Source organism: Hyperoodon ampullatus, assembly GCF_949752795.1.
Source record: "Hyperoodon ampullatus genome assembly, chromosome: 6".
Lineage (NCBI taxonomy): Eukaryota > Metazoa > Chordata > Mammalia > Artiodactyla > Ziphiidae > Hyperoodon > Hyperoodon ampullatus.
In genome coordinates, this window is record NC_136919.1 from 69,925,841 (window position 1) to 69,952,245 (window position 26,405).

Genomic DNA, 26,405 nt, shown 5'->3' on the forward strand with positions numbered 1-26,405 from the left:
GGGTATGGCTGTTAGAAGTTAGCAAACCCATTTTGGTTTTGCTATGCCCCCAACATACTCTTTATTAGTAACAGTATCTAACAGTTTATTTATTTTTTTATCTTACTTGTCAATTGGTTCAGAACTCTGGCAACTAACAGGTTCCACTTATTGCCCCCCACCTCCCCCATCCCACCAGCCTCCCCCATCTAAACCCAAACACCTTCTGCCAAAATATTCACTTGAAATTATAAAATATACATATATACACAGAAATCTTATAGTAATGCTCACTAATACCAAAAGTTAAATTTAAATGTCAAAAGAGTAACAGTTGGACAGATTTTGTGTAAAATGAGGTAAGTCTGTAAGAACTATAATACAGAGGTAGCCAAATATGTTAAATTCAAAAGGAAATTGCAGAATAAATTTTTTACACAAAATTAACTGTATAGATACACAAAGATGAATTATATAGATACAGAAAGATGTCTAGAATGACATATATTTTTAGAGTGATTACCTCTTGGGAGTTCTATAATTTATATAGTTCTATACTCTGAATTTCTTACAAATGCACACAATAAATTCGCGAGGAATTTACCGTATCAGAGCTGATTGTTCAATGAGAGAAACAGGGAACAAGTACCTGACAAATAAGAGAGCGGGAAAGAAAATTGCCACTGATTTCAGTACTAACTTTCTGACTGATCACACTGCCTATTCTTGCTAATGAATGGAAGGTTACAATTTTGTTTCACTTCCACTAAGGTAGCTGTGACAACATGTAAGTAATGGAAATTTCACAGACCTAAAATGCCAAAGGTATGTTTAGATTTTTGGTTTGGAGAGTGATCTGGTCAATGGCAATCTGGCTGTGGCTCTGAAATGGTTTCTTTACACAGAAGTTCAAAGCTGTAGCTATAACATGATTAGCATTAGACAGAGAAGAGAACAACATATATATGCAGATATACTGAGAAAACACAAGAAAAACCTAGTCAATCTAGTTTTTCTATTGTGTTTTACTGAAAGCAAGTAAGTCACATTAAATAAGTTTACTCATCAAGTTTACCTTTATTCCTAGAATATAACCATACAGTCATAAACCATAGAAACAGTCATAAACCATAGAAACAGTCATACACAGTATGCCTTAAGGTTCTTAATTCACATAGATGTATTAGCATCGCAGCCTCAAAAAATGAGTATGGCTTAGACCAGTAACATGGAAATCTATTTATTGATCTGTTAAAGGTCTTGTCTTGTTCTAATCTTGCACAACTGTGGTAAGAAGAGGTTAGGCAGAACTATTTAATCTTGAATATTTCTTTTCCCAGAATATACTAGACATTGACACACAGCATAAAGTCAATGAATTGTTCTCCAGAAAAATAATCAGAATTGACAGAGTATGAGACACTGTAACCTATTTGGAAAGATAGTGATTGAACCATGAAGGAAAAGACTCAGAATCTAGTCTACCTCTGTTACCAACTAGCTATATGATATTAAGTAAAATATATGCAAGAAAGAGATAAGGCTACATTCTAACATCCTAATGATGACATAAACCTCATTCACTACCTCCCAGAAATTCAGGGCTCAACCAGCATTATTCTTCTCAGGCTCTACAAGTATAAAAATAAGTCTCACTATTCAAAATTAATCGTAAATGGCCACAACATTACCAAAGTGGGTTTTTAATCTGGACAGACTCTATAATAAAGGAAACAGCAAGAAAATGGCAATAAAATGCCAAGATGAGAAAATATTTTTTGAAGACAAATTATATCATTTGAGAAAAATCCATTAAACCAAAATAGATCTTATATCAAAATGGTTGTCTTGAAAATAAACTTGTATGGTCTACAATTTTATACTTTCTCAAAAGTTATTCCCTGGCCAGTTAAAAAGGCAATCATGAACAATATATGCAGTCTCAGCCCATAAGAAAAATCCATACTTAAAAACTTTCCATCTGCCAATGAAAGAGGATGGGCTCCAGGTTTCTCGATCTTGAAGATTTCATTTATGAATCTTATCTGACAGTCATTTAATTTTCCTTCAGAACCCCTGTTTAAAAAAGGAAGAAAGGTTAACCTCTGCCAGCAAAATCTAAATCATACACAAATAGTAATTAAAAGTCAGTTTGGAAACTCGCTGAACACTACCTATTTACAAATGGGGATTATAGCTATTCTAATCACTGAGTTATTGTTTCCAGCAGTAGGAAAAGTCCAGTGATTAATTAATATTTGAAGTTAAGTGTCACTTTTAATATTAGTAAAAAAAATTTAAGACAGATCATCTGGTGAGAAGATAGCTATCTTGTAAATTTAATTTAACTTAAAGACTAGGTAAAATGATACTCCCAATTAAAATGAAAGATTTAAACATATTTCCAATAAATATGGCAATCTTCTGGGTAAATAGATGACCTCTTATTACAAAGAAAAGTCTTTCAAATACTAAGCCATATTTTTCATAGCCACATTTATAGTTGTTTGCATATACTTCTTCAAAGTTTCTTGCTGTGACTGTGGATTTGTATAATTCTCCTTTTAATCTATCAACTTTTGCTTTGTATTTTTTTTTTTTTTTTTTTTTTTTTTTTAGTGGTATGCGGGCCTCTCACTGTTGTGGCCTCTCCCATTGCGGAGCACAGGCTCCGGATGCGCAGGCTCAGCAGCCATGGCTCACGGGCCCAGCCGCTCCGCGGCATATGGGATCCTCCCAGACCGGGGCACGAACCCGTATCCCCTGCATCGGCAGGCGGACTCTCAACCACTGCGCCACCAGGGAGGCCCTTTGTATTTTTGAAGATATATTATTGGGTACATACAGATTAAGGATCCTTAAATCTTATGTAATGTCTTTGTATCTCTAGTAATGCATTTTGTATCAAAAGTATACCTTTTGTTTTTTTGGTTACCATTTACTTGGTGACTTTTTCAATCATTTCACCTTTTAAAACTTTTAATGTCAAATGCAGAAAATTTATAGATAAATGTATGGTTTAGCCAATTATAAGGTACACATCTTTGTAATCAACCATGACAAGAGATAGGACTGTCAACTAACTCAGCACTTCATGTCGTCCCTCCCAGTCACAACCTCTTCACTCCCTCCCACGAGTTATATTTACCTTAATTTTCTTCAATCTTCTCACTTGTCTGCCTCCCTAAGTATATGATATAGTTTTGTGTTTCAAAAACTAAATTCCCAATATTTTTCCTTATAATTTGTTGACGAAGCCCCACCATTTGTCCTATAGAGTTTCCCATGGTCTCGATTTTGATACCTGCATTCCCAAAGTGTACTTTAGTTTTTTCTGTCATTTATATTTCCAGTAAATCAGTAGTTGGATCTGGAGTAAAGGTTGAAAACCCTTGGTGTGATGCCTGTTTTTAAAAATAAAGTTTTACTGGAACACAACTATGCCTATTTGTTTGTGTATTCTCCGTGGCTGGTCTCACGCTACAACAGCAGAGTTGAATTGTGACAGAGACCATCTGGCGGCCAAAGGTTAAACTATTTACTATCTGTCCCTTTATAGAACAAAACTGCTGACCCTTGCTCTAAATGTTTACTCAAATCCAGGTTGATTTTTTGGGTAAAACTGTCTATAGGTCCATTTTCATAAGTAAGCACCTAATTATTTAGTTGTCTTTTCCTACAGCAGCCATAGATGCTCAATGCCTAGATTAATTCACTGGGGATTGGAAACTGTTGATATTCTAGTTCTTTCATTCCTTTTTTACTGATTTGCTGGAATAATTCCATAAAGAGAAACCTGAGCTCATCAATTACTTGGTGACTCAGTGGTATAGCTCATATAACAAATACAGATGAAATGCTTTCTTTAGCAGTTTAAAAAACAAAGTTCTCAAACATTCTATGTAGGTGACCAATGAGTTTCTATGTAACTAGGAGTTCACGTATTTGAGGTGTTTCAATCCACGCTAGTTATTTTCCTTATTGATGTTCAAATCGTCTCATCTTTGGCCAACGGGATCTTCCAGTTGATTCTCAAATCTTTCTGACAAGAATTTAGCAGTCTTTGTGGGCTTCCTTGTTATGTACAAGACAAGATTTTTGTTCTCAGTTCATCTTGTACATTTTCTGCCCCCACCCTGTAGTCTTTTTTCTTTTTCTAAGAGATCTTTATTGGAGTGTAATTGCTTTACAATACTGTGTTAGTTTCTGTTGTACAACAAAGTGAATCAGCCATATGCATACATATATCCCCATATCCCCTCCCTCCCACCCTCCCTATCCCACCCCTCTAGGTGGTCACAAAGCACCGAGCTGATCTTCCTGTGCTATGCTGCTGCTTCCCACTAGCTATCTATTTTACATTTGGTAGAGTATATATGCAGATGCTACTCTCAATTCGCCCCAGCTTTCGCCCCCCGCACCCCCCCGCAGCCTGTAGTCTTATCTCCAAGGAAGCCTAGTTTCTTTTAGGTGGAAATGGTTATTTCAAGACCACAATTTAGGCACTAGAAAAGCTTTCTAAAACTGGATTGATCACTATTTCTAGACCAAGCTACAAAATTTAGACATACACATTAATACATGTACAAGATACCTCATGAGTTCATGCAAACACTTTCTGTTCAAATTCAGGACTAAAGGATAAGTCTGCTTTTGACAAAGCAGTTATTTCTCTTTCTCCTTTCCCCCACAATCAGAAAATCCTAGTTCTCAAAGATGCCTAAATTAGATGCCTAAATTAGAATGCTACAAGTACTTCTTTGCTTTACCCCACATTACATATGACATTTTCACCAGTTGTCATTATGATTACAGAAAATACTTTAAAATTTCTTTGTATATTTCTGCCATGTCTTTCAGTTATATCTACAGTGTCAGATCATAAAACCATTACATACTACACTTTCTCCTTTATGCACCTTCCTCTAGTCCCAGTTCTAGATGCAGAAATATTTTTAATGTTTATCACTACTCTATGTCAAATTGCCTACAGTCATCTTGATGGTCTGAAACTAGTTCTCTACAAGATTTCCCAGGAAGGGTTCATGAGAACAATTCCTCCCCTAGTTCTTACAAGTTAATGATAGTTTGTCTCCAGCCTTTATACTGAAGGCCAGTTTGGCTAGGCTTAAAATTCTTGGCTTACCTTTTCTTGACTCATGGATGTCTTTCTGGGATGTTTTCCTTGTAAGGGTGTTATCCTAGTTCCTTTTTTCTTTTTCTTCTAATTTTGTAAGGATTTGACATCAATGTTTTTCTTTTGCTTGTTTTTATAAAATTTTCTTGACCCTTTAGAGGGTATAACTTCAATTAGGTTTGCTAGATCACAGCCACAGAGCTCCACATAACTCAGTTTTGTTGTTGCTGCTTTTTGGAGAAGCATTCAAAACTACGGCAGCTAAAATCTAATCTGATAGAAAGCAGATCAGTAGTTTGAGGCCAAGGTTGAGGGTTGTGGTAGTAATTGTGACTCTGATGGAGCCCACAGGGACTTTTGGGGGGGTAATGAAAAGGTTCTATATCTTGATTACAGTGGTGGCTTTATATGGTACATATTGCAATATGGTACATACTGCTTTAAGTAAATTTTGCCTCAAAAATTAATTTTAAAAAAATAACACTATAGAAACTTCCTTTTGTTATCTCCTGGCTCTATTCCCTTCCCCTATTTTTAACTGGACCCTTTTTTCCTTTGTCTTTACTGTTCCTGTCCTACTCAATTTGGACTGCATTCCTAGCAGTTTATTCTCAATATGGGACTTTGTCCTGGAATAGAACTTTAGCTGACTAATTTTGAGAGTTCATAGGGCTGTAATCTCTTCAGACCTTACTGCAAACTGCATATACTCATCCAAACTGGGGTGCATACCCATTTCTGGCTTCAGCTGCTGTATTAGTTAACTATTATTACATAACAAGTCACCACAAAACTAGCAGTTTAAAACAAAAATTACCTCAGTTTCTGTGGACCAGCAATTTGGAAGCAGCTTAGCTGGGTAGTTCTGGTTCATGATCTTTCTTGAGCTTTCAGTCAAGCTGTTGACCAGACCTACAGTCTCATCTAAAGGCTCAACTGGGGGAAGACCAACGGGCTGTCTGAATTCTCACAGCATAACACCTGGCTTTCACCAGAGGAAGTGATCTGAGAGAGCCCAAAATGGAAGCTTCCATGTTTTCATAACCCAATCTCAGAAGTGGTATACCATCACTTCTGCCATATTCTACTGGTCACAAAGAGCAACCCTAATAAAATGTGGGAGGGAACTATGCAAGGTGTTGAGTACCAGGAAGCAGGAATTATTGGGGGTCATCTTAAAAGATGGCCACCATAGCTGCTACTCTCAGGTGAGATAGCTTGCTGAGGTAACTTATTATTTTGGAGTTCTTGGGTCAATCATATATTCTGTTACCCTCTTCTTCCTCTTGTATAGTTACCGATACGGCACAGGTCTTGTAGCTTTCAGTTGTTTATCTCAGCAACTATCTTGGTGTTTGTGGGAGATACCACGTCACCCTAAATGTTTGTAGATACTGCCCTTAATTTTTGGATTAGATCTTTTCGTTCTATTTGTTTTTATAAGGATATCTAGGAAGATTAAAATCTATGCTGTTGCCATCTTCCTAGAATCCCATCCATCCTTATATTTTCAACTTCTGTGATTTCATATTTAAGAAGATTTTCTTATAAGCAGCCTAAGAGTTTTGTTTTTATTTTAATCTAGTCTGTTGATCTTTGTCTTTCTATTTCCACTCTTAATTTGCTAATATTTTATTAATTTTTAGTGGTTCTTAGAGAATGCACCATCCAAACCTGAAAAATCAATCTGCTTTACGTTTTACTTTCAGTACTTTCCTGATCACATCAGAATCTCAAAGCTTCATTTACTAATCCCATCTTTCACATGGTTATCATGATTTTATTCTACACATAATTTAAACTTATTTTTTCAGTAGTCTATTTGTACTCACATAGTTACCCTTCCTCTGTTCATAATTATTTCCTATATTTCCTTATTTCTATCTGAGATCATCTTCCTTCTGCTTAAAGAACTCCCTTTAGTATTTCTTTTAGTGCAAGTCTGTTGGTACTAAATTCTCTCAGGTGTGGTCTGACGTCTTTATTTTGGTTTCATTTTTGTAGTATATTTTCATTAAAAATGTATTTCTAAGCTGAGAACTTTTAAAGTCAGTGTTTTCAGACGCCATTCCACTGTCTTCTAGCTTACACTACTCCTGGTTAAAACTCAGTCGTCTTCCCTTTGATTCTACCTTTAGTTTTCAGCAGCCTTATTGCAATATGCCACTGTTTTCTTTTTATTTATCCTGCTTAGGAACTACAAAACTTCAATCTTTGACTGACGTCTTTTATCAGTTTTGGAAAATTCTAGCTATTATATTTTCAAATAGTTTTCACTCTACTCTCTTTTGGGGAACTACAAATAGAGGTAAACACACCTCTTCACAAAGTCCCACATATATAAGTCTTTTCTGTATTATTTTCCATTATATTTTCAATGTTTTAGTTGGATATTTTTCACTGACTTGTCTTTGAGTTTATCCTATCTTCTGCTGTGTCTTATCTGCTGATAAACCAACCTAAGGAAGTCTTAGTTGTGGAAACTGTATTTTTCACTTCTTGTTCTCCATATGATTTCAGAGATTCTAATTCTCAGTTGAAATTCTCTATCTTTTCAACTATTTTCTTAAGCATATTAATTATAATTACTTTAAAGTTCCTGCCTGGTAACTTGATCAAGATTAAGATCACTCATGACTCCATTTCTGTTTTTGGTTTATCTTCTTATGGTTTTTGATTATGTGGCCCTGTCTTTTGGTAGCACAGTATTTTTGATTCCATGGTAGACAGTATATATAAAACATTAAAGGTGGGCTTCCTTGATGGCACACTGGTTAAGAATCCACCTCTCAATGCAGGGAACATGGGTTCAAGCCCCGGTCTGGGAAGATCCCACATGCCATGGAGCAACTAAGCCCGTGAGCCACAACTACTGAGCCCGTGTGCCACAATTACTGAGCCTGTGCTCTAGAGCCCGCACACCACAACTACTGAAGCCCACACGCCACAACTACTGCAGCCCGAGCACTTAGAGCCTGTGGCTCTGCAACGAGAGAGGCTACCACAATGAGAAGCCTGCGCACTGCAACGAAGAGTGGCCCCTGCTCACTGCAGCTAGAGAAGGCCCGCACGCAGCAACGAAGACCCAATGCAGCCATAAATAAAAAAATAAACAAACAATAAATAAGTAAACAAACAAATTTTTTTTAAAAAGCTAATTGCTTTCTAAGGTTCTTCCCTTTCCAGAGTCATATCCCTGGTCGTTCTCCTTACCTCTCTGCTGCCTTTCAGATGACAACTGTACTTGATCTGGCTATTCTAGTTGTTCTAGGTAAGAATGCTGATCTGCTGCCAGCTATTCCACCCTAACTGGAAAGAGAAACCTTCTATGTGCTTCAATAAAGTCACAAAATCAGACAGCTTAAAACTAAAATCAGTTTTCCAGTCATTTATCATTTTAAGTTGAAGGCTTACTACATCCATTTCCTCTTGACTAAACTAATGAAGGCATAGATCACAACCAAAACAGGTAGTCAATTGATTCCTTCAGGAAACACCCTATTTCACTGAAATCTAATAAACGAACAATTGTAAAAATGCACTATTTTATATACTACCAAAAAAGAAACCGGCCTGCAATGGGTCAGTATAAGAAGAACCCTCAAATAAAGATGGGACACCAAATGAAAGCTAACAACCATAAGACATATTATTTTATGAAACCTCAAGCAAGAAAAAAGCCTGAGATGAGCTGTCTAGAAGGACCCTCAAAGCTAGGACAACAAATGGCTTCTCTCATGTTAAAGAAAAGTGGCAAATAAACCACCTTGCAGATACAGAAAATAAAGATGCCTGTGTTTCAATATTACCCCTGGGTATAAGGAGAAAAAGTATCCCCTGAGAGTTGAACCACAGGCATACCTTGTGGTTTGCAGATATGAATTCATACTACCTGTGTGGTTTAAAAAAGCTCAAGCAGAAAATTTAACTTCAAGTTAGATGGCACTCCAAGGTGACTAGCAGAAGTAAACTCAAATATCTGAAAGAACCCAACTTCAGTCAGGCCAATAGCAATTTTAAGATCATCATAATTTCAGATGTTAAAATATGGAAAACCGTTAATTTCAGATTCTATGAAATATTGTATTTACTGAACATTTATTTTAACTAGGGCTTAGAACAGGGCCTGACACACAGGAGCAAACAACAACAACAAAAAAAATCAAAGCATTAACATTCCAGTGGTATGCTTGGCAGAATAATAGGCCCCAAAGACATCTATGTCCTAAGCCCAGGAACCTGTGAATATGTTACCTTATATGGCAAAAGGGACTTTGTTAATGACCTTTAAATAGGATTATCTAGATAGGCCCAATGTAATCACAGGGGGCCTTGAAAAGTAGAAAAGGGAAGAAGAAAGAGCCTGATGAAGATGTGATTACAAATGAACAGTCAAAGATTCAATTTTGTTGGCTTTAAACATGGCGAAGCAGCCCACAGGCCAAGGAATTGGGAGGCCCCTAAAATCTGAAAAAGGCAAGGAAGTCAATTTTCCTTCAGTCTCCAAAAAGGAACACATCCCTGACAACACTGCTTTTAGCCCAGTGAAACTCATAAGACTTCTGACCTACAGAACTGTAAAATAGTAAGTTCTATTATTTAAGCCACTAAGCCTGTGGTAATTTGTTATAGCAATAACAGGAAACTAATACAAGTAGGGCAAGAGAAAATAATGTCAGGTGATAATCAGTATCATAAAGAAAAATAAGTTAGACTAAGGGATAATTCAATCATATATACACACACCTATGCCTGGTATCTGTCTATCTGTATGGTTTTACATAGCGTGATCAAGAAAGTTGTCTTTCGGGGCTTCCCTGGTGGCGCAGTGGTTGAGAGTCTGCCTGCTGATGCAGGGGACATGGGTTCGTGCCCCGGTCCAGGAAGATCCCACATGTCACGGAGTGGCTGGGCCCGTGAGCCATGGCCGCTGAGTCTGCACGTCCGAAGCCTGTGCTCCGCAACGGTAGAGGCCACAACAGTGAGAGGCCCGCGTACCGCAAAAAAAAAAAAAAAAAAAAAAAAAAAGAAAGTTGTCTTTCAAAGTGATATTTGAATAAAGAAATAAAACAAAAGACAAAGTAAGCCAAATGAGTATCTGTGTGGAGCAGACCAGTCAAAGGAAATAGCATGTGCAAAAGTTCTGAAACAGGAGCGTGTTTATATGATCAAGCAACACAAGGAGGCCAATATGGTTGGAATAAAGTGAGCTTTGATTTATAACTTGATATGGACATCAAGTTCATAGTCTGTAAGAATGGTACATTCAATAATAAGATCACTAGAGATGTCATGATAAACAAGTATGGATGAAATTTAGTAAATAAAACCCTAAAAAATGACACAAAATACAGTAAGTACATCCATAGTTTTAGTAAGGTTAAATTTTTTTTTTTGCTATAGGATTCAAATTCTACTTAGGAATATCTAATCCAGTATAAGTTCATATAGTATTAAATATACAAGAGTAAGTGACCAAAGTTTTGAAAAACTGATTTAAACCCTAGACTTCTGTTTTGAATTTTCTTCAAAGCTAAAATAGAAACAGAAAATGGCAAGTTAAAAATAGAATTTTGTGAACTAGAATTAGATAGTTTAAGCATATTCACTTTTTGTTACTCACAAATTAAAAATTAGATACAAGCATGAACTTTAACTCCAAGTTCCCTTATCAAATCTCCAGGGAAGATTACAAATCATGTCCTCTGTTTCTTCCTTTGCACCTTCAATACAATAGAGAGGATCAAAGCTGAACATTAGTTTTTTTGTAAATGTCTAGTATATGCCATGATCAAGTGGGATTTATCCCAAGGATGCAAGGATTTTTCAGTATCTGCAAATCAATCAATGTGATACACCACATCAACAAAATTGAATAAAAACCACATGATCATCTCAGTAGAAGCAGAAAAAGCTTTTAACAAAATCCAACACACATTTATGATAAAAACTCTCCAGAAAGTGGGCATAGAGGAAACATACCTCAACATAATAAAGCCCATTTATGACAAACCTACAGCTAACATAGTACGCAGTGAAAAGCTGAAAGCATTTCCTCTAAGATCAGGAACAAGACAAGGATGCCCACTTTCACCACTTTTATTCAACATAGTTTTGGAAGTCCTAGTCACGACAATCAGAAAAGAAAAGGAAATAAAAGGAATCCAAATTGGAAAAGAAGTAAAACTGTCACTGTCTGCAGATGACATGATACTATACATAGAAAATCCTAAAGGTGCTACCAGAAAATGACTAGAGCTCATCAATGAATTTGGTAAAGCTGCAGGTTACAAAATTAATATACAGACATCTGTTGCATTTCTATACACTAACAACAAAAGATCAGAAAGAGAAATTCAAGAAACAATCCCATTTACCATCGCATCAAAAAGAATAAAATACCTAGGAATAAACCTACCTAAGAAGGCAAAAGACCTGTACTCCGAAAACTGTAAGATGCTGATGAAAGAAATAGAAGATGACAAACAGATGGAGAGATATACCATGTTCTTGGATTGGAAGAATCAATATTGTCAAAAATGACTATACTACCCAAGGCAATCTACAGATTCAATGCAATCTCTATCAAATTACCAATGGCATTTCCACAGAACTAGAACAAAAAAATCTTAAAATTTGTATGGAGATACAAAAGACCCCGAATAGCCAAAGCAATCTTGAGAAAGAAAAATGGAGCTGGAGGAATCAGGCTCCCTGACTTCAGACTATACTGCAAAGCTACAGTCATCAAAACAGTAATGGTGGGGCTTCCCTGGTGGCGCAGTGGTTGAGAGTCCGCCTGCCGATGCAGGGGACACGGGTTCGTGCACCAGTCTGGGAAGATCCCACATGCCACGGAGCAGCTGGGCCCGTGAGCCGTGGCCACTGAGCCTGTGCATCCGGAGCCTGTGCTCCGCAGCGGGAGAGGCCACAACAGTGAGAGGCCCACGTACAGCTAAAAAAAAAAAAACAGTAATGGTATTGGCACAAAAACAGAAATATAGATCAATGGAACAGGATAGAAAGCCCAAAAACAAACCCATGCACCTACGGTCAATTAATCTATGACAAAGAGGGCAAGAACATACAATGGAGAAAAGACAGTCTCTTCAGTAAATGGTTCTGGGAAAACTGGTCAGCTACATGTAAAAACATGAAATTAGAACATTCTTTAACACCATACACAAAAATAAACGCAAAATGGATTAAAGACCTAAGTGTAAGACCAGATACTATAAAACTCGAGGAAAACATTGGCAAAACACTCTGTCATAAATTGCAGCAAGATCTTTTTCAATCCGTCTCCTAGAGTAATGGAAATAAAAGCAAAAATAAACAAATGGGACCTAACTAAACTCAAAAGCTTTTGCACAGCCAAGAAACCATAAACAAAATGAAAAGACAACTCCCAGAATGGAAGAAAATATTTGCAAACAATGTGACGGCCAAGGGATTACTCTACAAAATTTACGAACAGCTCATGCAGCTCAATATCAAAAAACAAACAACCCAATCAAAAAATGGGCAGAAGATCTGAACAGACATTTCTCCAAAGACATAGAGATGGCCAAGAGGCAGATGAAAAGATGCTCAATATTGCTAATTATTAGAGAAATGCAAATCAAAACTACAATGAGGTATCACCTCATACCAGTCAGAATGGCCAACATCAAAAACTTTACAAACAATAAATGCTGGAGAGGGTGTGGAGAAAAGGGAACCCTCTTGCACTGTTGGTGGGAATGTAAATTGGTACAGCCACTATGGAGAACAGTATGGAGGTTCCCTAAAAAACTGAAAATAGAGCTACCATATGATCCAGCAATCCCACTCCTGGACATATATCTGGAGAAAACCATGGTCCAAAAGGATACATGCACCCCAATGTTCATTACAGTGCTGTTTACAATAGCCAAAACATGGAAGCAACCTAAATGTCCATCAACAGATGAATGGATAAAGAAGATGTGGCACATATATACAATGGAATATTACTCAGCCATTAAAAAGAATGAAATAATGCTGTTTGCAGTAACATGGATGGACCTGGAGATTATCATACTAAGTGAAATAAGACAAATATCAAATGATATCACTTATATGTGGAATCTAAAAAAAATGATACAAATGAACTTATTTACAAAACAGAAATAGACTCACAGACTTAGAGAATGAACTTCCCAGGGGGGAAGGGTGGAGGGAGGGATAGATTGGGAGTTTGGGATTGACATGTACACGCTGCTATATTTAAAATAGATAACCAGCAAGGACCTACTGTATAGCACAGGGCACTCTGCTCAATAATCTGCAATAACCTAAATGGGAAAAGAATTTGAAAGAGAATAGATACTTGTATATATATAACTGAATCACTTTGCTGTACACCTGAAACTAACACAACGTTGTTAATCAAATAGAATTTGTTAAATAGAATTAGACAGTTCAAGTATATTCACTTTTTGCTACTCACAAACTAAAAATTAGGAACAAGCATGAACTTTAACTCCCAGTTCCCTTATCAAATCTCCGAGGCAGATTAAAAATCATGTCCTCTATTTGCTTCTTCCTTTGCACTTTCAATACAATAGAGTATCAAAGATGAAGGTTAGTTCTTTGTAAATGTATAATAAAACTGATAGACTATACACGTTAAAAGATGAGGCTATCCAAACTTATGACAATAAACTAAAATTAAAACAGGTTCCTAGAAAATTAAATCCTATTTCAAGAATAGAAAATCTGAATAGTTCTATAATCATTACAGAAATCAAAAAACCTTCCCACAAAGAAAACTCAGCCCCAAAGGACTTTACTGAGAAGTTTTAACATTCAAGAAAAGGACACAAAACTCTACCATAAAATAGAAAAATATTATAGCACATGATAATTTTATAAAACCAACGTAATTTGGAAAGGATAGCTAAGATAGGAAAGTTAATATACAAATTTCACTCATTAACCTAAATGCAAAAATCCTATACAAAATATTGTCAAACCGAATCCAGGAAAGCATACCTACAAAATACCCATCAAACATTATAATTATTGGTAAAACTTTTGAAGAGATATCAGGAGAAAAAAAAGATGCCTGCTCTCACCACCTCCTTTCAGCAATGTACTAACAGGCAACTGGTGAATGAAGACAAAAGTTAGCAATCAAAGGAAAAATACAACACAAAAATGTCATAATTCACAGATTACAATGATAAAAATCCTGAAACAATCTACATGTGAATTAAAATTATTAACTCTAGTAAGGCTAATGGATCCAAAATCAAAGGTTACTTATATACCAGTAACAAAGAGAAAAATAAAATTTAAAAAGGGTTTATAATAACAAGTGGTATCTGAGGTTAAATAAGGATAACAGACACATAAGGTCAGACCTCTGGAGAGAATTATATCAGGCTGAACCATATAATGGTCAACATTCAAATATTTTGAATCTATAAAAACATTTCATATGGTTCCACCTAATAAATACATGACAAAATCATAATAAAGACATAAGTAAATGGACAGAAATCACACCCATGGATTAGATTTAATGTAGTATCTATCAAATTCCAAATGGTTTTTATGTAGAAATTACCAAAATGACTGGAAAACTCGAATGAAAGTACACAGAGCTAAGAACAGAGAAGAACTATTGAAGCACAAGGTAGAAGACCTGCTCTGTCATATTATGAAAGCGTGGAACTTATATAAGGACACTCAAAACAGACCAATGATACAGAATAGAGACCAGATGGATGCATCGAATATAAAGATATGTGATGAGGTGATACTGAAGATCAATGAGGGGAAAATGGGCTTTTCAATAAATGATGCCAGGAAAAATGATTATTCATATGTATTAAGTCTAACCCTTACCTCACACTGTACAAAAAGACCTACTTCAAGTGGATTAAAGATCTAAAGAAAGGTAAATATTAAGCTTTTATAAGTATCTTTATGTTTTCTGAGTAGGGAAAAGTTTCTCCCCTCCACCCCACTCTATGTTTTATTGAGATATAATTGATATACCATTGTATAAGTTCAAGGTATAGAACATAATGATTTGATATATGTATATATTGACAATGATTACCACAAAAAGTTTAGTTAACATCCATCACCTCACAGTTACAATATTTTTTTCCCTTGTGATGAAAACTTTAAAGATCTACTCTCTAAGCAGCTTTCAAATATACAGTACCGTATTGTTAACTATAGTTGCCATGCTGTACATTACATCCCTAGAACTTATATATCATATAACTGGAAGTTTGTACCTTTTGACCACCCTCACCTATCCCCAACCCTGACCAAGCCCCAGTAGGTTTCTTAAAGCAAGACACAGAAAGTATAAGCATTAGGGGAAATTTTTGATAAATTCAACCCCTTAAAATTAAGACTACTACTCAAACATAGGGAAAAAAGATAAGCCACAGAATTGGAGTAGACATTTTCTCCACATATAACTGAAATGGTCAAGTCTCTACTCTACTTTAGGAGTTCTCTAGAACTCCTAAAAATCAATGAGACAGACTACCTAATTAGCTACAACAACACACACCAATATTTGAAACAGGATCCTTACAAGAGATATCCAAATTGCCAATAAACATAACGGTTCTCAATCTCATTAATAGTCAGGGAAATGTAAATCAAAGCCACAATGGAATACTATTATATACCCACCTGACAAGCAAAAACTCAAGCCTGACAAAAGTAAGTGTGGTTAAGAATGCAGAGCAATGGGAACTCTCATACTACTGTGGAAGTGCAATCTGGTACAACCACTTAAATATTTGGTCCTATCTCTTAAAGTTAAAGATGCACAACTTCTACAACCCAGCAATTCTACTTCTAGACAAGACACATCCTACAGAAACTAATGCACATAAGCACCAGGACAGAGGTATAATGTCATGGCAGCACTGCTTGTAACAGCCCCAAACTATCAACAGCAGAATATATTTATACTTTCCCTCTGGTTATTTATCCACTCTTTCCAGTGAAGGGAAAAGATTTCTAACAATGAAAAAAAATTCCCATCCACAAGCCACAGTGACTCCTTTTTGACTCTTGTATCCCTAACATGTCTAGTAAAAACCTAAATGACAGCAAACATAATCCTTTATAGGACAGTGTGTTTTACTTTGGGATAGCCATCATATAATCATTTTCTCATGAGCCAATATTTGCCTATCTATAATTTCCTCTCAATCTTAGTTCTAGTCCCTAAAGCCAGCGTGCTCCACTCTAACTGTACCTCAGAATTACTCAGGAAAACATGTTCTAAATAGCAAGCTTTTTTAGCTCAATGTTATGAGTACTGTTATCTCTTCCCATTGTGTGAACATGCTTCTTTCCACTTCCTACACTCAAGAACATTATAAGAATCCCTAGATAACTAATTTATGTAGATGCTTTCTCCTTTCCTTCATGATATGTATCCATATCAGAATTTCAAGTTGCTTAGAACTCTGTTAATTGTTATGTCCTTAGCCTGGCAATAGAATCACACTTGTGTTTGTACAAATTTCTGAAACTGTTTTCTAAAAGATAAGCTCACAACATTCTTTTTCTTTATCTTAGGAGTCAGCAAACTTTTTCCATGAAGGGTCAGAGGGTAAGTAGTTCAAGATTCTGTAAGCTTCATGTGCAACCACTCAACAATGCTGTTGAGCACACACACAAAAAACCAGCCATGGCCAATACATAAATGGGGATCACTGTGTTCCAATAAAACTTTATTTTCATAAAACAGGTAGCCAGTGGGCCATAGTTTACCAACCCCTGCTTTATATTATTAATCATAAGCAGATGCTTGATCTTAGATTTGTCACCTCCATGTTATAACAGATATGATAATATATGTCCATTATATATATAATACATAATATATTTAATCAGTTAACCAGAACTTGACAAGAATGTTAGTTTGGCTGCTTCCCTTAAGTCAAAGAAAACTGTCAGGATCTTTCTAGTATCCCAAATGCTCAACACAACAAATGTACTTCTAATAATTCATTCTAAAGAAAAGAAATGCACAAAAACATATACACAAAGTTGTTTACTTAAACACTGTAATAAAGAACTGGAAATACTTTTAACAGGTTTTTTAAAAAAGTAAATTAGTGACTATTTATTCAATACACTTTATTCAGAAGAACTGAACACAAAACGATGTTGATACTATTTCCCCAAGTGTAAAAAGGTAGCTTTGGAACAATGCATAGTACTTTATCCCTTGAAGGAAACATCTAAAAGTATTCCTTAAAGGATTAATAATGGAAATATCTGAGTAATATGAAATCTTGGGTGACATTTTACATTTTGAATTCTCTTCATTAAGCTTGTTTTAAGTTCTTAAATTAAATTACTATAAAAGAAAATTTTTGCTAGCCTTGCAAGTCTAGCAGACAGCTGCCTAGGTAGACATTCACTGGTGTTATATCAACATAGATCCTCATAGCAACCATAGCTATTGAAATGCTTTTGTATATTATTGGTTTAACCTAGGAGAATCCTGTGTGGTAGGCAAGAATTTCTCTAATAAGATATTCAATTATTTCCAAGGTGCTTTCAAATAATACCTCCAGCCTTAAAGTAGCAATGGAGATTTAAGGGCCATTCTTAATAAAAAATTCTCAAGAATTTATTAAAAAGTTTTCCTCTAGTATGGAAATTTCCATCTTTCATAGATTCCATCTTTTTTTAACTAAAGAACGTGTGCTTAATACCTAAAAATTACACTCCTTAATTCAGTAATTAAATGGCATCAGGAAGAGAATCTTACCCCAAGAAAACAGTCACACGAAGTTCTTTTTTGGTCCTTGAGATCGTCTTCAGTGTGGTAATTTCTGCATCAAACCAAAATCCTCTATTACTAGGACTTTCTACATTGTAATTAACCATTACCACATCACCGACATTTAGTTCGTTCCATTTCAAAGTGGTTCTAGCTCGTGGTCGAAGATCCTTGACATTTATTTCTACAGTACCACTTTCCGGATATCTGAGAAGAGAGAAAAAAGAATCACAGAACACTGCTTATGATTATCAACAAGGAAGACTAAAATTATATGCAATATGTATAAAAACCTAATCATATTATTCTTAATGGCACTTAAAGTAAATGATATTTATTGCTGATTTTAACTGCCAGAATAAACAAGTCTTGCTAAAATCTTAGTAAGTCATTCTTTGCTAGCTTGGGGATGGTGGTGGTGATAGGGAATAAAGAGTAGGGTAAGTAAAAAACCCAAGTTCTTCTTTTCCACATTTTCTTAACCCATGTTTAAAAATTACTTTAATAAGACTAGATGCTGACCTCCTCCTGAACTTGGAACCAGTTCATCAAGTTCTGCCATTTGCTTTACGCATAATAAGAACATAAACCTAGTACACTTTCAATGGCCTCCATTTTTCCAGAAAGAGAAAGATAAGATTTCAGTTCTTACATGTAGCTAGCTGCCTAGTAATGGCAAAATGAAAAAACAAAAAAACAAGAGCAAAAAATCCTGGAATTTTGTATGTATCAGAAAGTAGAACCATGTGAAAGAAATCTAGCAGAATCTTGATCTTACTTGAATTTCTAAATGTAAACTTAACAAACCTAAACGTGACCCAAACTTAAAGCTTTACAAGGTTCCTCACTTTTTGGCCTAACATCTGGTTAGGCCAAAAACAGCAATGTAACAGTCCACAATGATTTCTATAAAATTAAGATCTGTTGCCTTTATGTATTGCTTGCTAAAAGAAATGAGTAATATCTGGTTCCTGCTCTTGGAAAACTCAATCTACTGGGAAAGGCCAAACTACTACAGCAGTGGCTCTCAAACCGGTGGTTCCATCTGTGAACATGCTATAAATGCAGACTCTTAGGCTCCACTTCTGATCTGACTCAGAAACGCCGGGAGTGAGGCCCAGTGATCTATTTTCACAAATCTCCTCAGAAATTCTCAAGCATACTCAAGTTTGATAAGCTACTGTGCTGCAGAAACACAAGAATAGTTAAATATCATATGGTTCTGTGACAGCATTAACAATGTAGAAAACTAAGGGAAGAGACCATTAACCCTTAACCAACTGAGTGGCCTACTCAAAATTTAAGTGGGCCTGAAGTTAGAAGCAGCTCTAGCAGCTAGCCTTAGCTCTTCCAAATCAAACAAGTAATATGCAGGCCTAGGACCCTCACAGTGTATCTAACTCATTTATAATAAATGGATATTAACCCTGGGTAGAATTTTAATCAAGTTTCTTCAAATTTTAGTTAATTGGGGAAAGAAAAATCTCAGGATTAGCAAGGGGCCTCAGAAACTATCTGGTCCATTTACCCTCTCAGTACTATAATTCCCCTTTACCACAAGCCTCCCAAATAACCATGTAACCTCTGCTCGGATGGTGTGATGAGAGGCCAGCTTTAACCCTAAGAGAAACCATTCTGTCTTCACACAGCTCTGACATAGGAAAGAGAATATACTTGATACTGGATCAAAGATAAACACAGAATGAGTTCCATAGCTTAAGTGCCATGAAGAAATCTATATACTCTCTCCATGAAAGACCTAATCCTTGACAGTCTAAGTCTGTCACCCTGCCCTCCTCTATCTTCTAAGTATAAAACATTTCAAGTGAATTTCCTTCAACTTACGTAAGGTTTTGAATCCTTTATCATACTGGGTCTCTTCACTCAAAATATGTTCTATTTTCAACATGCCTGGGTTTAAATTCCACTTTAGCTTCCTACTACCGTGTATCCTTGGGAAAGTTACTAAACTTCGCTGTTTTACATGTGTTTAGTTTACACATGACTACCTCTCATGTGTAAAACGTACCTAATGGTAACTACCTCATATGGCTGTTTTGAGAACTAAAATGAAGACTTGTAACTAGATATTTTAGGGCTTTTCTAATTCTAAAGTTGTGAATTTGTTTCCTGACTAAATATTCTTAAGGTCATAAAGGATAGAAAACTATTCTTTTAGATGAGATCCTTTTCTCAGCTGTAGTGATTTTTACATCATGACATTATCATATATTCCTGTATGATTAACATAGTAAAAAAGCATATTTCACTGGTAAAAAGCTCTCCATTTACCTATGATTGCCAAAATTAGATACCAAGAATGGAAATATTTGTAACAAACTTTTAAAATCATGTTTCTTGATGAGTTAAATAAATCATTGCCTACATCAGAGCAAAGGAATTTAAGCTGTTTGCCCTGAAACTAAGTATGATTTCAGAACAGAATTATAGAAGTAGAACATATGAATACATCATCTTTATGTATACAGTAAGTGTGTAAAAGTCATGAAAGTGAAGTATACTTTTTCTAATGCTACCCAGAGACGATAAGTCAGTTGCTGTATAAAAAGATATAGAAGGGACCCAAAAACTACTTTTACCAAAGTCAAGAACACGCCCAGACTCAAATATCACTATTATTCTTTTCTTGGGCATCTTCATCTACACATATCTTAACATCACATAGAGTGATGACTCAGAAGCTCTGTTCTAACCCAAAATTCTCTCTTCAGATTCACATATCCAACTACATCTCTAACACGTATGTCTCAGGAGCACCTCAAATTCAAGAAATTCCCCCATCCCATAATCTGCTGATGCTCAATATTCTCTAAATTTTCATACTCCCAGAAATTGGAGTTATCCCCAATTCCTCCATCCAGTTACTAAGTCCTCCTTATGCTATATACTGTTAACACTTCTTTAATGTAACTCTGTACCCTTAGTGAAGGCCTGCATTTCTCTGAGACTACTGTCAAGGCCAACACATCTCTGTCTTTAGGATTACACCTTAGACTCCATTATACTTTTGCCAAAGATTCTAAAACACAGATCTGCTTAAAACATTTTGTGACGCCTGATAACAACTTGTTCATAGGCTGTGGGAAAACAGGCATTCTTACATTGCTGATGGGAATACAAAGTGGTACTGTCTCCTTGTAGAGGGGAATTTGGCAATACACAGCAAAATTGCCTATATATTTACCTTTTGATCCAGGAATTCCACTTCTAGGAATCTATCCCAAACACAAGTAACAAAAAACCCCAGGAAAAGACACATACACAAGGCTATTTATAGCTGCACTATCTGTAACAGCAGGACTAGAAATAATCAAATGTCCATAATAGGAAACTACTTACTATATGATACAATTATATAATGGAATATTATTCTCCTGTAAAAAGGAATATGACATCTGCTATGGAGAGACATTAACTAAAAAAAAGACCAAGATGCAAACAGCATTTATGTGTGCTTTCTACCTAATGAGTGTGTGTGGAAATACATACTTGTACATGTACATATATAAGTGTGTATGTATTTGTGAGTATACAAGTAATCACACATACATACATATATTTTGAGACAGAAGGATAAACAAAAACTCATTTAGTTACTACAAAAAGAGGTAAGAAATAGAGCAGAAGGAACCAAGATGGACACTTTTTCTTAATGTACTTGTTTTGAAGTTTTACCTATAGGATCGTTTAAAGTTTCACTTGATTATAAAAACAGAATTTACAAAATTAAGAAATCCCTAAAAACCAAAAGCAAAATGAAAAAAGTGGCTTAACTACTGAGAAATACCATTACAAGTGACTTGAAAATACACTAACTATACATTCCTAGTGGGGTTATACCTATTTACTAAGGACAAAGTAAAAAACATACCAACTTTTCACTAATCATATTGTTTGCAATATTAGTAGTTAGTCTGAAACCATCATATGAGTAGAATAAAACAAGTCAGTGGTGACGTTAATAGAAACCATGATTTTCAAGGTAAGAGAAAAAATAAGAGATTAAGGATACTAAATGATAACCCCTCAACTCTAAAATTAATTGGAAATATCAATACAAACACTTCCTAGCTGTTTCCAATGTTAAGACCTAGAAACATGATCAAAACAAGTATCAATGAACAGCTGACTACACGCTCTTACAAAAAGAACTAGGGCTCCTTAAAGAAATGGCTGAATCCAGGCCTGGGCAGGAAATAGAAGAGCTTGGGACTTCCTATTGTACCTGAATGCAAAGAAACCCTCATTATGTCAGGTGCAACTTGAAGGAGCCTCCACAGGCCAGAGATGAGACAATCTGGGCACCAAAAAGAACTGAGTTAGAGTAAAACAAGTCTTAAAATCCATTAGTTCATAATGAGACTTAGTAAAAATCTCACTGACTAACCTCTGGAGGATGCTAGGGACTTTATTCATTCTTAACACTGAAAAAGTTCAAGAATCAATAGTTTATCCTACCTTTTGTATATGAACCAACTGCTTGTTGAGGAAAGCTCCTTATGAAAAAATTATAGCTAATAAATGAAGGAGAGAATGAGGTATCACTATTTTTTACTACATTTCATAAAATAGTGGCTGTAGGTAAAGATTAATGGCTACTAAAACTATTAAAAGCTGGCAGCAAATTTCACAATGGATGTATCAGGCTGACAACACCCAAATCTTACCACAAAAAAAGAAAGAAGCAGGTATTATGTGCCTCCCAATGCCATGTAATAGGTAAATAAATACCATCTCTAAACTAGTCTTATCAAATAATGAAATTTAAAACCAATCAAGCCTCTAAGTACAGTCGTCCCTCCATACTCATGGGTTCTGCATCCAGAGTCAACCAACCACTGACTGAAATATTCAGAAAAAAATTCCAGAAGGTTCCAAAAAGCAGTTCAATTTGCCAGGCTCAAGCAACTATTCATATAGCATTTACATTGTATTAGGTATTATAAGTAATCTGACATGATTTAAAGTATACAAGAGGATATGCATAGGTTATATGCAAATATGCCATTTTATATAAGGGACTTGAGCATCCATGGATTTTGGTATGTGTGGAGGTCCTGGAACCAATCTCCCATGGATACCAAGGGAAGACTGTATAAACTTTCAGGAAACTAACATTAACAGAGGAACATGTTAAATACCACTACAGAAATGTAATCAGTAAAGTTCAGACTGTGGGAAAACTGAATAAACTGTTACTTGTACAAATAAATAGCAAGGAAGAAAGAATAGGGGAAACCTGTAGGTTGAGACTTAACCTATCAACTACATGCAATGGGTGGATCTTAATTTTGATACTTATCTGTAAATCCCAAGTATATTTTTAAAAAACAAGTCAGTCTGAACATTGACTGGTTATTTGATTTTAAGGAATTATTGTAAATTTCATGTGGATTTTTTTTTTTTTAAATGCTTTAGGGTCCCCATCCCAGGATCAGTGACTCATTCTCACAGGAGAGCACATAGTTCTTCCCATGGCTATGATTTACTACAATGAAAGGATACAAAGCAAATTCAGCAAAGGAAAAAGGCACATGGAATCAAGTCTAGAGGAAATCAGGTGCAAGCTCAAGGAGTCTGCTCCCAGTAGTCACACAAAATGTGCTTAATATGTCCAGCAACATATTACGACAACATGTGTGTAATGTCACTACCAGGGGTGTACAGTGAAGAATGCTCAAGATTTTTCTTAGGGATTCATCACGTCAGCACTCAATGTCTAGCACATACCAAAATTCCAGGCTCCCAGAAGCAGGTGTTCGGTATAAATAATATTTTTTTTTGCAGAGTTTATGCAGAGTGAACCATTTTTATCAAGGAATGATGAGAATCCTCCTGAAAGTTAAGTTCCCCAACACCAGCCAAAGGTCAACCACACACAGACCTTTTAAAGAGTAGTAAATCTCTGGCCTGATGTTAGCTGTCTCCTGCACACTTTAAAAAGGATCCTTTTAGAGTATTCAACTGAGAAAATAGCTAAGATGTCAAGATCAGGATGAACCTACAAAAAATAGGGAGAAAGAGTAGGACTAGGAAGCAATAGCCCTTAGACCACGATGCTGTCTTTCACTTTGAAAGGAGAGGAAAAGAGGGTTGAGCAGGAGAAACATGAGAGTGTGATACAAACAAAATCTTCGCCAATCCAATCATGAGCTTTGGAGAAATGTTGGGCATAACTGCCAGGCCCTAGAACTGCTGCCACACTTAGTCACCAGCTGGAGGATGCCAAGAAAGAGTGTGGCTTTGGCTCAAACACTGTCACAGATATCAAAAGTGCTGTGGCTAAAAGTTATCAGTTAACTGCATTCATTCCTTGCAGGTCAGCAAGTTCTGTCTTGAAGATCTGAGCACTGTGCCCACCACAGCTGCTAAGGCTATTTCTGGTTGAAAAGACTTAAGATTTGGGACTTGCTTCAAAATAATCCAGTGGTGGTGCTTGGGGATGCTGGTACGGATTAAACAAGATTGGCCAGGAGTTCATAATGATTGAAGCTAGGTGATGAGTTCTTTCTCCCAACCTCTGCATAAGTTTAAAGATTTCTACAATAAAAAATAAAATGCTCTGTGCTTCAAGTTAAAATCCAAACAAAAGGCTCTTCCCACTTTTGAAGTTTTCCCACAAGAGTACAAAACTCTAAGTTAACACTCAAGGCTTACAGTGAGGACAAGCAGCCTCCTGCCCCAGTCCACCACACTGGTTTCTATTCTCCCGATGCAACTGTTTAACTTTTACCTATTTCTTTTATTTTCCACCATATTTTAAAGTAACATGCTTACACACTGCTTTTTACTTCAAACTGTTATTCTACCCATCCCTGATGTACAGCTCATTTGCCTCCATCTCTTCTTCCTTATAATTACTAACACAAGGCACTGCTCTAAGTGTTAACATATTTACCTCTTAGGATAGAGGTAGGCACTATTCTATCCCCATTTTACAGATGTGGCACAGAAGTTAACTTACTTGGACAGGAGTAAGAAGCAGAGACATGACTCAAACTCTGATCACATGGCTCTAGGACTTATAATCTTGCAAGGATTGACAAAATTTCTTGCTCTTAAGCACGTTATACAAACCAAGTTGTTTGTAAAAATCAGTATTTTTTACAATTTTTTTTACATGTTGACTAAATAAGTGTTCATAGCTAACTAATGAAGTATGCTTTAATTATAAATCCTTTCTTTCACAACTTTGTTTTCTGTTGAGTACTTAACTCTTCTTTTTGGTTGCTACTTGCTTAGTTTTCCATGTACATATTAATTATCCCCATTCTGCCACAGTTGTTAAAACTCTTCTACGTTCAGACATTTCAGGTACTCTACTAGTGTTCTGGGTTGCAAAACATCTTCTAGAGACCTCTGTCCTATACTAATCTGGAAAACTTGCTCTTCAGGCTTAGACCTGTTCCACAGCTGCCATGCTGGGATCTCCTTTCATTACTTCCTGCGTTGAATCCTATTTCCTGAATACCATGTTTTCCTCTTTCTTGATTTAAGCCTTGAGTGGGGTAGAAGTGATTAAACTGCTCTTTCATATAAATAAACCAATCCTCTTCTTCTGTTTTATTCCATATGCCTATGTCTAAAGTACCTGGTAAATCCAAGGTCTGAACCTTCCAAAGGTTCTTCGATGTCAATTTACTTGCTTGTTGTTGGCTTATCCTTAGGTTTCAGCTTTTTCTGGCCTAAGTTAGGCATCATTTACCCATTAGCTTCTTATCTTCCAAAATTTTGTTGCTTTCTCTTCTGTGTCTTACTTCTATCACATTTTTTGTCCTCGGGGGTTTATGCATTTATTCTTTTACTGTCTTCTAGGAGGGTGTAAGAAGGAGTGGAGACAAACATGCAACTTAATCTGCCATGTTTAACTTGAAATCTTTATTCACCTTTAGTTTCATTTCTTACTACTCACCATATATCTCCTACACTCCAGCCATACTAATCTACCCTTAGGTAACCCTGTATTTTGCACCTCCTTATCCTTGGTATCCTGTGGTTCTCCTTCAGGAATACAGAAGTATCTTTTCTACCTTATAATCTCAGAACTTTAGGTACTCTAAAAGCTAGTTGTGCATATTTCTATAACAGAACTTACACTACAAAATAGCAAGTTTTCATTGAGAAGCAGATACCACGTTCAAACTTTAGTGTGTTTGGGATATACCAGGCCTACAGATGTTTGGAAACATGCAACTCATTAAATAGAAAAATCTTTTGTATAACTAGAGCTCTTAATAAAATGTAATAAACTGTGACCACTGTGTTTTAGGGTAGTTAAGTGGGAACAAAGAATTCTATACAGAGATAATAAGAAAAAGGTGTTTTAAAGATTGTTTTTGGATTTCTTAAAACGAAGAAACTTGCAGTTAGCTCCACTGTTACTTATACAAGTACACAAGAGAAAGTCTTTTTAAGTATAGGCAGCCTCCAACACAGCATTCCCTGCCTCCCATGAAGTCTAATGTATGG

The 26,405-nt window shown here is 36.0% G+C and overlaps 1 protein-coding gene across 1 annotated transcript in view; it reads right to left on the reverse strand.

Moving 5' to 3' along the window:
• UHRF2 (ubiquitin like with PHD and ring finger domains 2) overlaps positions 1 to 26,405 on the reverse strand; it is a gene marked incomplete at both ends in the record, with an annotated part of 72,956 nt that overhangs the window by 21,445 nt on the left and 25,106 nt on the right. The window contains 2 exon segments of the mRNA XM_079707193.1: positions 1,863 to 2,055; positions 17,904 to 18,122. Coding sequence (XP_079563319.1) covers positions 1,863 to 2,055; positions 17,904 to 18,122 — 412 coding nt within the window.